At 39.3% G+C, this 12,223-nt stretch overlaps 2 protein-coding genes across 3 annotated transcripts; one reads left to right on the plus strand and one right to left on the minus strand.

Moving 5' to 3' along the window:
• Nucleotides 1-531: 531 nt before the first annotated feature.
• On the minus strand, nucleotides 532-8,972 carry LOC131469499 (ankyrin repeat and SOCS box protein 13-like). Of its 2 annotated transcripts, XM_058644459.1 has the most exons (7): nucleotides 8,890-8,948; nucleotides 5,915-6,025; nucleotides 4,635-4,834; nucleotides 4,388-4,538; nucleotides 3,375-3,509; nucleotides 2,677-2,868; nucleotides 534-2,396 (listed from the first exon to the last, which is right to left on the minus strand). In XM_058644459.1, the coding sequence occupies exons 2-7, from the start codon at nucleotides 5,955-5,957 to the stop codon at nucleotides 2,221-2,223; spliced, it is 897 nt and encodes a 298-aa protein (XP_058500442.1). In that variant the 5' UTR covers nucleotides 5,958-6,025; nucleotides 8,890-8,948; the 3' UTR covers nucleotides 534-2,220. The 2 variants fall into 2 exon arrangements, with proteins under 2 accessions (XP_058500443.1, XP_058500442.1); XM_058644460.1 differs by lacking the exon at nucleotides 5,915-6,025 and having other exon boundaries at nucleotides 532-2,396; nucleotides 4,388-4,542; nucleotides 8,890-8,972.
• On the plus strand, nucleotides 7,082-12,189 carry LOC131470008 (protein TASOR-like). Its single transcript, XM_058645491.1, has 13 exons — nucleotides 7,082-7,625; nucleotides 7,916-8,064; nucleotides 8,562-8,657; nucleotides 8,748-8,820; nucleotides 10,016-10,107; nucleotides 10,214-10,351; nucleotides 10,752-10,885; nucleotides 10,989-11,005; nucleotides 11,157-11,256; nucleotides 11,363-11,457; nucleotides 11,551-11,657; nucleotides 11,908-11,980; nucleotides 12,086-12,189. Exons 1-13 carry the CDS (start codon nucleotides 7,592-7,594, stop codon nucleotides 12,187-12,189), a joined length of 1,212 nt encoding a protein of 403 aa, XP_058501474.1. The 5' UTR covers nucleotides 7,082-7,591.
• The last annotated feature ends 34 nt before the right edge of the window (nucleotides 12,190-12,223 follow it).

The raw sequence follows: 12,223 nt of genomic DNA on the forward strand, positions 1-12,223 counted from the left end.
GTGTCCAAAAACGTACCTTTCATGGAGGAAGTAGGAAGTATTCATAGGGGCTTTTTTGCAAATGTCAGCTGTTGGACTGGTGTTATTTATAGCAATGCTGCCAACACAACAGCTTTTCTGAGGACAGTTTCAGTTCTTAGCTAAACATTGTGCCATTGATTTGAGTGACACCCAAGTTTTATGCAAACGGCAACTCTGGTATTTGTTTCCATCATCTTACCATTGCCCCTTAATGCTTTGTCTTGATCGAGCAGTTCATGATTCCCTCAGGAAACTGAAAATATTATTCCAACCAAATATTATTCTAATGCTCCATTTCTACACATCTAACTAAATCTGCTTTATTCAAGGCAACTAGTGGTGTTGACCTCTCTGCTTTCAGGTAGGATCACATTTTCCTGACATCTTGCTGCAGTTTCTGTTGTTGGAAATGCAGGAAAGAGTGTGTTGTGTCCACACCCTCCAGCCCAAATTCTGGCCATAAAAGTCATGAACAGAATTGACAAAGGGCAGCCCCGGAGGAGTCCACAAAACACATGTGCACTGGCAAACTCACATGTACCATTCAGCACCCCAGCAAAGGTAAAGAGGTGGTCCACGGTTCCACAACCAGGAGGAGAACCACATTGCTCCTCCTCCTCAATATGAGGTTCAACTAACCAGGGTGTCCAGTTTGGTGGCGGGAGGATCTCGTCTCTACTTTTTGCAGATGATGTGGTCCTCTTAGCTTCATCGAGAGCAGAGCATGTGTGTGAAGTGGTTGAGATGAAGATTAGCACCTCTAAATCTGAGGCAATGGTTCTCAGCTGGAAAAGGGTGGTTTGCTCACTCCAGGCCAGGGGAGAGGCCCTGCCTCAAGTGGAGGAGTTCCTCGTGGTCTTGTTCACGAGTGAGTGACGGATGGAACGGGAAAATGACAGGCAGATTGGAGCAGCATCTGCAGTGATGTGGACCCTCTGTTTACTGGTTGATTTAAGTTCCAAATCTGACCTATGATCATGAGGTTTGGGTCATGATCGAAAGAACGAGATCTTGAACACAGAAGGCCAAAATGAGTTTCCGCCACAGGGTGGCTGGGCTCAGCCTTAGAGATGGGGTGAGGAGCTTGGATATCCAGGAGGTGCTCAAAGTAGAAGCGCTGTTCCTCCATGTGGAGAGGAGCCAACTGAGGTGGTTCAGGAATCTGGGTTGGTAGGATGCCTAGGCGTCTAGGATGCCTCTTAGATGCCTCCCTGGGGAGGTGTTTTTGGCATGTTCTTCTGGGAGGAGATTTAGGGTCAGACCCAGGATGCACTAGAGGGATAACATATCTCAGCTGGCCTGGGAATGCCTTGGGATCCCCCCAAAAGGGGCTAGTATAAGTGGCAGGGGAGAGGGCTGTCTGGGCTTCTTGGCTAAGGCTGCTGCCCCCACGACCCAGACCTGGATAAGTAGAAGACGACGACGACGATAACAAGTGTGTTGTATCAACGTATTTAATTTATTTAGTCAGGTAACAGAGCAGAGTCTTTGTTTTCCTAACATAATTATGCATCAACAAAAACTGCTCTTGGATAGCCAATGTTTCTGAGCTCCTTCATGTGATGATATCAGTGCTGTAAAAACAAAACAAAAATCTCCACATGAAATGTTAGTTTATCAAGCAATTTAACATACAGTACAAGTCATGTGTATTCATGTGGTGTATTTACATGACATGACATTATAAATTCATTCTGACAAATAAATGTCCTACAGGAGCCCTGTGTGAGAGTCAAATTTGCTCCTCACGTCTCAAAGCTCCTGATCTAACATCTTCAAACTGCTGATTACTATTTAGTTAGCAACCCAATAACCACATTGAATTCTAAATATTTTAATGAAATTGTATTAACATACACATTGCTGAAAAAATTGTTTTGGTCTATTTATTTACACAACATCAATAAAAGGTGAAACCATCTACATTATTTACACATTTACATTAAAATATAATATATATGTACAAATAAATACAATGATACAATCATAGCAAAGTATTAACAGCATCTAGGATGAAATCACACTTGTGTTTCCAGCTATATAGTCATTATGTCTTCATAACCTGATAGTACACAGTATGTGGGATGGCTTTCTCTCCCCAGCAATCAAAACATCAGCTACAACATTAATGATTATTTAAATGACTAGTTAACTTTGCTGATGTAGAACGCCTGCTTATTTATTCTAAAATCTCAGGATTCAGACATCCTGAGTGTCTCTCGGTGATGGGAGTTCAATAACTGGAGGTGGCATGTGGGAAAGAAAACGTATGATGCGATTGGGCAACTCAAGCTTGAAAACAACTTCACATGCTCTTGTGCCGAGCACCTTCCTCAAAGCCAGTCTGCTGATCTGCTGTAGATTGAGCGGGGTATCTGAGGAAGAGAAAACAACAGAGGTTGCATTTCACTGGTGCTTTTAGGAACCGTTCAGACACAGTACTGGTGCTAACGTAAACCCTGAGTGATACAATCACAAGTAGACCGCTGTGCAACACAACCAAAACACCTTCACGATCCGATCGTTCTGACAACAGTGAGAGATGGTTTAGGACGCATGTGGACGCATTTCTGCCACACTGACAACGGGTCGGTCTTTATCGTCAGACTTCCGTGTCCACTTGTGACTGATCACTCTTTAATTAAACAAACGTACTCTCATAGAACTCCAGGCAGAGGTAACAGGGAGATCCAACACTGGTGTACTGGATGGGTTTTTTGTTCAGAGTATCTCTGGCATACACGTCCCCCCCGAATTCCACAAGTAGCTCAACCAAGTCCACGTTATTTGTTTTGGCTGCATGATGAAGGGCAGTCTCGTGTAGCTTGGCAGCATTAACGTTTGCCCCTCCGTGGAAGAAAGACAGAAATGCATCAGTGAGACGTGGCGAATGTGTTTATATATTACTAGCAGTGAACATGAAAACACACAAGCTGTTATTCCAAATAAATAAATCTAAAATCTCATTTATGTGGGATGAGTTCATACCGGTGTAGCATCTTAGCAAAGTTAACCAAATGAATAAAACTGCATGGCAGATACAGAAGGCTCACTGTGCAGCATGCGCTCTGTGAGACTGTGGCCTACAAAGCACAGACAGATTGCAGTCATTACAGTTATATTATTACTGTACCATAGAGACCATGCAGTGGATTTTGCTGTGTGATTATCTCATTTCTGGAATATCATGATGTCCCTCAGATATGTGTTTCAGTGTAAGATCTTCAAAACTGTTTCTGGAAAAAATGACCAATTTATTAAAAACTATTCATATTTAATGTTTGAACTCAACGTGTTCTTCTTAGATTTAATTTTCCCATTCTTTGATTTGTAGAGAACAAACATGGACTCACCTGCATTGAGGAGAACTTTGGCGCAGTTATAGTGTTGCCTGGCACAGGCTACATGAAGTGGTGTCCCATAGTGGCAGTCATGGGCCTCCATGAAAGCTCCTTGATCAATCATGAGCTGAACACAATCTGAATTACCTGTTGTGAGACACGACAAAAATATTCCTACATGCTCAAATATAAATAAAACTGCAGACATTGTGTTATCTCCAGTTTATTGCGCTTTTTTAAGATTTGAAAAAAGTAAATAAAGCTAAAAGACAAGTTAATAAAGTAACTTTCTTTGCATTCATTTGAGTCCCAAACAAGAGAATCAAGAAGAGAACACTGGTGAGGAGTTGCTTTACATTGTTAATATGAACTTTTAAATAAATTTCAAAGTAATAGAATTTTAAACATGTGATGAAAATGTGGTTAATTGTGATTACCTAATGCCTGCACTAGAGGATTTTCAAAGATGATTTTCAATGTTTTAATCCTGAGAAAGCACAGACTAGACAAACGCAGGATCACACACTTGGCGTTTAATCAATTCGATATCAGGGACGAGATTCCAGGGATTTGGGATCTCACAGAAACTTGTGTGATTTAACGTGATTTCAAAATGTCTTGCAGGACACATTGAACAGACAATAATACTGTTGCCATAAATGCACAAGTTTATCCTCTTTGTTCACATTCATCCTCGTCCCACTGTGGGCAGCCCCGGACAACTCGCTCTCTTTCGTTATTGTGGGGTTCTGCTCACGCCCTAATCGTTGTTCAGTCATAAATATCGTAAATTTGCGTTCGATCACGTTAAAATCGTGTCTATTAAACCCTCACACTATAGGATCGTTTGGCCAGATAATCAACCTAAAATCGGAAGGTACCCACGACTGTCGGAAGGGCCAGATTGGGACCGAAATCTGGCCAATTATCCTCTCGTGTGGGGCAGGCTTTATGAACTTCTGTGATTTATCGCAATTAAGAAAAGAACGATTGTTTGACAGCCCTAGTAAATAAACAAGACACACCTCCCATGCATGCCTCGTGAAGAGGTGAGAAAGTAAACAGTGGAGGGTTAACTGTCGCTCCGTACTCCAACAACAGCTTGACGCATTCAAGGCTACCAGCCGCACAGGCATCACACAGTGGTGTACTGCCATCGATGTTACGAGCATCCACCTGTCTGACACAGAGGCAAAACAAAGCACATACACAACAGTCAGTCAACCACGACAACCTAAGCCATTTCTCGCTGTCGAAACAGTTCTGAATCACCTGTGCACCAGCGCCCAGCAGCAGTTGAACACACTGGGTCTGTCCCTGTGTACATGCTTCATGCAGCGGGGTGATGGAGTCAACAGCCACGATGTTAACTGCTGCACCTCCCTCGATCAGCTGCTGAAGCTGGAGGACTCTGCCCTGTGCAGCAGCCTCGTGTACTGCTGACCGGTCTGTCCAGAATCCAAGACCATGAGCTGCAAAATGTGAGACACCAAACAAAGGCTGAGCCTGTCTATGTATGAGGGTTTTAAGGTTACTGGGTGTGAGGGTGTTGACATATGGTTTATAAGATTCTCTCTTCAGGTTGAAGTTTACTCAGTCATTCCAGTAAAGCTGGGAAATTGCTGTGTTTAGTTTGGCCTTGACTCTAAAGTGCAGAACATGAGGCAAAATGTAGTTAATACAATTGAAGACTATTTCAGGGGAAATGTGTTTATCACTCATAATCAGATTTGGAAGCTTTACATGACAAAAGGTCACAATAACATCATATGCATGCCGCATGACCTAAGGCTTTAAATACATGTAATAACTGATTTAAAGAAGAAATTACTAGATTTTGATGGTGACCTAGATTACGGATCACCTGACTGTATGACACAGTGGGGAATAGAGTGGCCTTGGCACTTCTGAGAGTTTTGTCTAGTTTTCATCATAGGTTTATCTGATTATTTTTTTAACTATCTAAGTTCACTGTGAATCCAATCCAAGTTAGAGTCAGAAAACCCCAAAGCATTTGACTAACCATGAAAATGTGTGCTTTAAATTAGCTAGTAGGTTCATTTGCTGTTACAATAAATGTTTCATACATGAAATTATCCCATTTAAGGAAACTGAGCCAAACACTTATGAAGTGGTTAATCGACTTTTTAATGACAATAACAACAACTTTTTAATGACATTACACCATTACAGGTGTAATGTCTTCTTACGCACCAGTAGCACTGTGTATTACAGTATAATGCATATTATACACTTTCTATGTTATATAATATTACACTGTAATAATAAGCTTAACGACAAAAACCTATACTATCACATTTGCTGTTGACCGCGCAACGTTAACACTGTCAAGTGTTTATTGACGGATTTACGGTTTGCTGCCGATGTAAATCTTACTAATGGTCATCGACCAACATATACGGCCGACAGAGACCGAACGCGAGTCGCCAATGACATGACAGCTCGTTAAGTCTTGTCTTAAAGTGTTGTCGCAGCTACAAACAAAGCCTCCAGATCCTTTGCTCAGGTTTTACGTTTTATAATCTACTTACCGATTTCTCCATACAAGGACGGTCTGGTCCGAGTGATCTCCATTTCATGTTAGCATAAAGTTCTACGCCTCCTCCTGAATCACAGAGATTTAGCCCCGCGTGTGATTCATTCTGCAATAACCACCGACAAGACAGCAGCATTAGTATGAAAACAAGCCGGGTGCTCGGTTGCTGACAGCGGTAAAGTCAGCCACCTTCATCCGTCAAGCTAGTCGAAGATAGCAAAAAAAACATGTGCTAATTTACTCTAGGTATTACGGTACAGGTGCTTGCAGAGGACAAAAAGGGCGTTTCTTATGTTTAAAACGTCAATAGAAAGTAAATTACACTTTCATTTTATGAAGAAAAATAATTGTAATCCATACCGTTTTTAAGAATTTGCAAGGGAGAGTAATCTCTATTTCTTTAACAATATCCATACTTTGTTAGCATCAAATATTGATCAAAGCAATTATACACCATATATATTCGGAAAAGTGAAAGGTAATGTCCACAATGTCCATAAATAATTTGCACTGTGAAAACATTCATTAAAAATTCTTTACTTTTAGGTCATGTTAGTGTTGAAAATTTAAGAAATTAAAAGGGCCAGTGATATATAAATAATGTGCTACTGTCTAATACTTTAAAATACTCCTTGTAAGGTGACAATGACTTTTCAGTTTAATGTAGGACCCTTAAACAGATAGAATCACACAATGTTATGGTAGTAGTCAAGTAGTTTTAGGGAAAGATAACAGAAATTAGGGTAATGAGGATTCCATAGTGCCTCCCTGATTGTGGGCCACTGGTGAGCTTTGAAGGTAGAAGGTATTAAAACAGACACTAACTGGCCCATGGGCTTTATTTATTGTCTGAAATAATTATTCAGGTTCAAAAAACCAATTAGAGATTATTTGAGCTTTGTTTGCCATGCTGAGGTTAGCCATTAGAATATGGGTACAATGTGGTGAATGCACACTGTTGCTGCCATGAAATTGGTGGATTACCTACAGTGTTGTGGTTAAAAATAAGTTGAAGAGGTGTACCTAATAAAGTGGCTGGTGGAATATACTGTATATCACCAGTCCCAACTTTCTCTACCTTCTAGAATGCTCAATACAATCGCACCAACACATAACACGTTTTGTACCACATTAGGCAGAAAAGACAGGTCTGACGGGGTTGTTTACGTTTATCAATCATTCATTTTGTTCAAGGCAAACAGGAAATGGAGTGAAGTACGACAACGGCGCAGGCACTAACTAACCGAAGCACAGCTTTTATGCTGCCTCACCACTTGCCGCAGTTTGGTCTCGACTTTCAAGATGGATGCCTTCACCCGATAGGTTTCTGTTTCTTTTTCGAAAAGGACGGTCAATGGCCGATAGTACGTACGTGGAGACACGTTGGAAACCAAAGCGCTTTAACGTTTAAATAGGTCTACTGCGTGTGTAATTTGTATTTGTATTCGTTTGTAGTATTTGTCCCCACGTGTTTTGCTTTAGACTGTCTACTTTGTGACTTCCTGGTTTTCCTTCTGTGACGAATCTGCGCTAAACGCTGAAATGACTTTGGAAGGTTCGTTGGATACGAGACAAACTAAACTTCATGATGTCATTTTAATTTTCAAAACCAGAGCAAAGTGTTTTTCGCAAAGGACAATGGAAGAGCAGCAGATTTCGTAAGAGTTCAGCGATGGAAAGTGGAAATGTCGATGCCTCGCTCAAAGGTGATCATTTCGTCCGTGTGTTTAACTTTGACACGGAATGTGACTCGTTTAGTTATTTTCCACTATGTCTGACATAGACCTGCTGCTGTTGCTGTCGTCGTTGTTGTTGTTGTTGTAGTTGTACGGGTCTACGTGTGAGGACGCGTACTGTGTCGTAGTTCCTTCACGGGACAAACTGTTCCTGGCTTGTGAAACTTTTCGCTAGTGAAAGTGAAAACACAGCACCCTGTCATTTCACTGGGTCGCTTATGTTAAGCGTTCATATTGTTTTGCTTTGTTGTGATTTCCAGGTGTTTTATTACCTGTGCGGGACACTTCTGACATCTTTGAGAACTCTATTGTGGCTCCTATTCAAAGTGCGTACTTGTACGAAGAGTCTCGACAGTCTTTCAGATACAAGTCCGCTGTCTTGATTGAGAATGCTCTACTTGAAGAAAAGGTTGGTCTTAGTCTTTAGAACTTCACCATTTGAGTTAGGGATTCGTGTCTGATACCTCAACATCAAGTGTCTTACGGTTACAGGCATTTTACACATTTGAGCTAATTAAAAAAAAAGAGTCAAACATTCACGTTCTATCAAAAAAGAAACGACACAGTTAAAAGTGTGTTGCTGTTTTTATTATTTATATATTTACAACATATAATTTGTATTTCTTGTGATGTTTAGTTTTTTTTCTTTTATCGACATGTGATAGAAACACTATCCTACAGCCAGTCATTCAATCTACATTATTTATCTTGAGCTATACATATCTTTCAAATTATAAATATTGTAAAATTAACTTGTAATCTTCTTTATCTTTATATCTTCTGACCCGCCAAGTCCAGTTGTGAAGTAAAATGCATAAATACATTTATGATGGCGATTTGGAACTAATCTTAAATGCAGTAAAATGAAGTCGGCATTATATGATTTTCATTTCCCTTCCTCATTAGTATAATGCCTTCCGAGCAAAGAGGAGACAAGAAGGATATTCAGAAGAGGATTTGAAGGAGTCCTATGGATTTCTGCTGTTTGATGACGTCAACAAGGTACAGACTAGACATACAGTATAGTATAAGAGTGGTTTATGTTCTTACAAATCTCTTGATGTTACTGAAATTGTTATTTTTCGTTAAAAGGCTCATGCACTTGGAAGAAATGGTGTTCTCACAGGAAACAGCACTTGCACAACTCTGGGAGATCCCTTGAAGGGTAAATTATACATATTTTTTTCTATATTTTGACACCCAGTCAGATAGATAGAGAAAGTCAAGTAATTACCTTATGGTCGAATCCAGTATATATGACCTTTTCAGTGCAGCTCAAGCTGAGCAGTTGGTATGTTCAGTGTCTGGTGCTCCCTTTTAAAAGTGAAAGCAAGTGCAGGGGCTGTATAAATGTATATAAGTGAAAGTGAAAGAATGTGTATTGTTACACCGAAACTTAGATTTGTTAAAGAATTTTTTTTTTTTTTTTTTTTTTTTTAACCCATTTATGCATTACAGGTTTAGGTCCCCTCTAAACATTTCCAGTTTTAGACCTGTACATATTTCCCTGGTTTGACCTGGCTGGACCTTAGTACGAAGTTATCTATTCTTATCTACACCTGCATCTATTTTAACATGACCGGCACCCATTCTAGGCTGTGTTAAGTGTGGGCTGTAAACACAGGTCAAAGTCCAAGCCAAGAAGCCCACTGTATCAGCCCGGGTAGCAATGGTGATTGCTCAGGGGCTCCCCAGCCCTTGACCTATCCTGTTACAAGCCCAATTCCCTTCCACTTGCCAAAGACATTTGTGGAAATTTGTAAAGAATATACTGTCCTTAGTCACTCTGACTGGAGGAGTACTAAAGTTACACCAAACCTGTCGAACGGGTCCCTGACTGTTTTTTTTTACTTTCTTTTTTGTCCTATAGTTTTGTCCTATAGTATAGTAATTTAAAATGCTTTTTTCTTTTTTTTTTTAATAAATAACCCAGTGTCTGACTGCCTATTGATTTCTGCACCATGAAACTACTTAACTAATTATTCTGCAAATGAATGAATAATGCATGGCTTCATGTACTTCTGCTGAATTTTAGTCTAATGCCTCAAATGTACTTGAGTTCAACTTAAAATTCCACTGTGCCTAAATTATCAGTAATGTTTAACCCTGTTTAGATTTCCATTTGTTAAATGTAAAGTGAGGACATAGTTAGTTGCAGTGGATGACATCATAGTTGTGAAACGTGTGTGTGTCCTTGTCAGTGAGACATTCATCTGTAAAGGTGTGGCTGTGCTGCAGTAGGATTGTTTGGAAAGTTGCTGCTAAGTTATTTGTTGAAATCTGTTGTCTCATTAAAACCTTAATTCAACCATCCCCTTTTTTATTTCTACCTGAAGATTCAGTTTTCTGTGTTTACTCAGGTGTTTACATATCAATGTACTCTGACTGTTTGGATCTGAATCGCTGGTATAATGGGAAATCTGGATACATTGTCATCTTCAGGCTGACAAAGGTATTGAGATAAATATTTGTGTTGCGAAGTGGTAGTCATTGTGTTGTCATGGGGGTGGTGAGACGACATCATTTATGAATGATAAACTTTGTTTCTTTGTTGCTAGGGGAGAGTCAAAAGGGTTTTTGAAAACTACACACAGAATCTCACACCACCAACTTTGGGATACGACTGCCACGTGTCTGAAGAGTTACCCTCAGTATCAGCCAAAACCAGCTCCTTTCTTGCTTTTGAGAGAACTCAGGTAAAAGGAGGCATGTGGCCCATTGCTGTGATGTCAACACACGTTTATGTATGTAAATGTGTCTACTTTGTTAATTTAGCAGTGTTAAAGGTAATTCAGTAGAGATTATTCACTGATTTTTTTCCTCACCTAAGTTAAAACACTAGACATTTTTAAATAGGAGCATTGCCATGACAAATTTAGCTATTTATCACACATAACCATTTTGTGGACATTTTTATTTCTTAAGCTTTTTAAGTTTTCTTTTTGAATTTTGTATTTTTAGATGTCTAATTCTGTCTGTCCATATATGTGCTACTGTACCCAATATTGTTGAGCACTTAGATGTTTGACAGCATGTTGAGAAGGAAAGGTTAGGACGAGACACCAGACTGCTTAAACACATGTTTTCTTCTTGTAGTATTACATGTATGAGCTGTTGGATGACGGTAGCTGTGAAACGGCGAAATCTCCCAGTGCTGCTTGTCCTTTTGCCATTGTGTCGTTTTCATACACGGACACCAAAGCAACGCTTCATGCACCACATGAGATAAGGTACTGTAACATGATTGTGTGACATGTTCTGTGATTATAGTATATCCCTGATACCATAGTATTTAATACAAATGATCAATTGTTTCCTCATTTTTCTTTTCAGTGAGGAGAAAAAACTGGGTAAGTAAGTGTTTTTTCCTCAAGTCATAACAAGTACAATAGTACTGCAGTTGGTGTATTATTTGGTACTACTGGTATACCTAATAAAGTGTATGTGAGTGTATTTAACTTACTAATAATGACTTTTGCTCTATTTGATTTTTTAATTCAGATTTTCATTATGTGGCCTGGATGGGTCAACTTCAAATCGGTACCCAGTTCATTGATGTTGGGCTTAGGTCTGCAGCAGTTGCCTTGATTCCTATAAAACTGTGAGTAAAATGTGCTCATGAAAAAATATCTTGTTTTTTTTTTTTATTTCATCATCATTTACATTATATAAGCTACATTTTCTTTACTTGTTTGTTTTTCTTTAAGTCCACCAGTTGTCAAAATTGACAGAGCCATATACATGTTAGAGTTGTTGCAGCTGTTGCCGAGGGCTGCTTTTGAAACCTGCTTGTCTGGTGAAGGTACGTTTTCAAGATAAAGAAAAATCACCTAATTTGCATTTGAAAGGAATTATCGTACTGTATTGTTATTGTTTTTCTTTTGCTGTATTTCAGTCTTTCTGGATGGCTTTTACTTAAGTCTGTGTGAGCTGGTTCCTTCTGAGACAGAAGAAAACAAATCATTCTCTCTGCTTTTGCAGGAAATCAAGGAGAAAAATCTTGTGAGTTTTGTTAATACAGGCCTTTTTCCGACTGAAAGGTGAATTAATGTCATAAAAAGAACAGTATAGTTTTTTGGCTCAGCCATTACGCAAAAATGTAAAGAACTAGACTGACATTACCATGAAAACAAGAAATAAACTAACTGTCAATCATTGAAAAGAGTCATAAGAATCATTTCACTAGTCATAAAGTAATTTACATTGACTAATACATTTAAAAACTTACTGACGAGCTAACTCTTTCCTTCAGGCTCTCCCTGTTCCATTGAATGATGGTGGTTTTCTCATGTTGTTGCACTCCTCCCATTTCCTCATGTACAATGGTAAGATATGAAAATGATTTTCTTAATATGATTTTCTAAAGACAACATTTCTCTGAATTCTATCTTTTCAAAGCCACTTCAGTTTCATGTCCTTTTTTGTTTTAGGGTCTGGGTCAAAGGCAACTGAGGTCATGCAAGCTATGTTTGTTTTTCCAGACTCCCGATATATACACAAGGGTAATCACAGTATGGATAGTTTAATTTATTAACATCCCTTGAATAAATTGATAATTAAGATACTCT

This window comes from Solea solea, chromosome 12 (genome assembly GCF_958295425.1).
Source record: "Solea solea chromosome 12, fSolSol10.1, whole genome shotgun sequence".
NCBI classification, from domain to species: domain Eukaryota; kingdom Metazoa; phylum Chordata; class Actinopteri; order Pleuronectiformes; family Soleidae; genus Solea; species Solea solea.

What these genes read in the sequence shown, in the direction of transcription:
- LOC131469499 (XM_058644459.1), bottom strand. Translation starts at nt 5,957, where the DNA reads ATGGAGATCACTCGGACCAGACCGTCCTTGTATGGAGAAATCG. An exon ending in TCACGAGGCATGCATGGGAG is followed by an intron (nt 3,510 to 4,387) that starts GTGTGTCTTGTT and finishes GTCTCACAACAG; the next exon opens with GTAATTCAGATTGTGTTCAG. An exon ending in CTGCCTGGAGTTCTATGAGA is followed by an intron (nt 2,397 to 2,676) that starts GTACGTTTGTTT and finishes TCTCTTCCTCAG; the next exon opens with ATACCCCGCTCAATCTACAG.
- LOC131470008 (XM_058645491.1), top strand. Translation starts at nt 7,592, where the DNA reads ATGGAAAGTGGAAATGTCGATGCCTCGCTCAAAG. An exon ending in TGTCGATGCCTCGCTCAAAG is followed by an intron (nt 7,626 to 7,915) that starts GTGATCATTTCG and finishes TGTGATTTCCAG; the next exon opens with GTGTTTTATTACCTGTGCGG. An exon ending in CCATTTCCTCATGTACAATG is followed by an intron (nt 11,981 to 12,085) that starts GTAAGATATGAA and finishes TTTTTGTTTTAG; the next exon opens with GGTCTGGGTCAAAGGCAACT.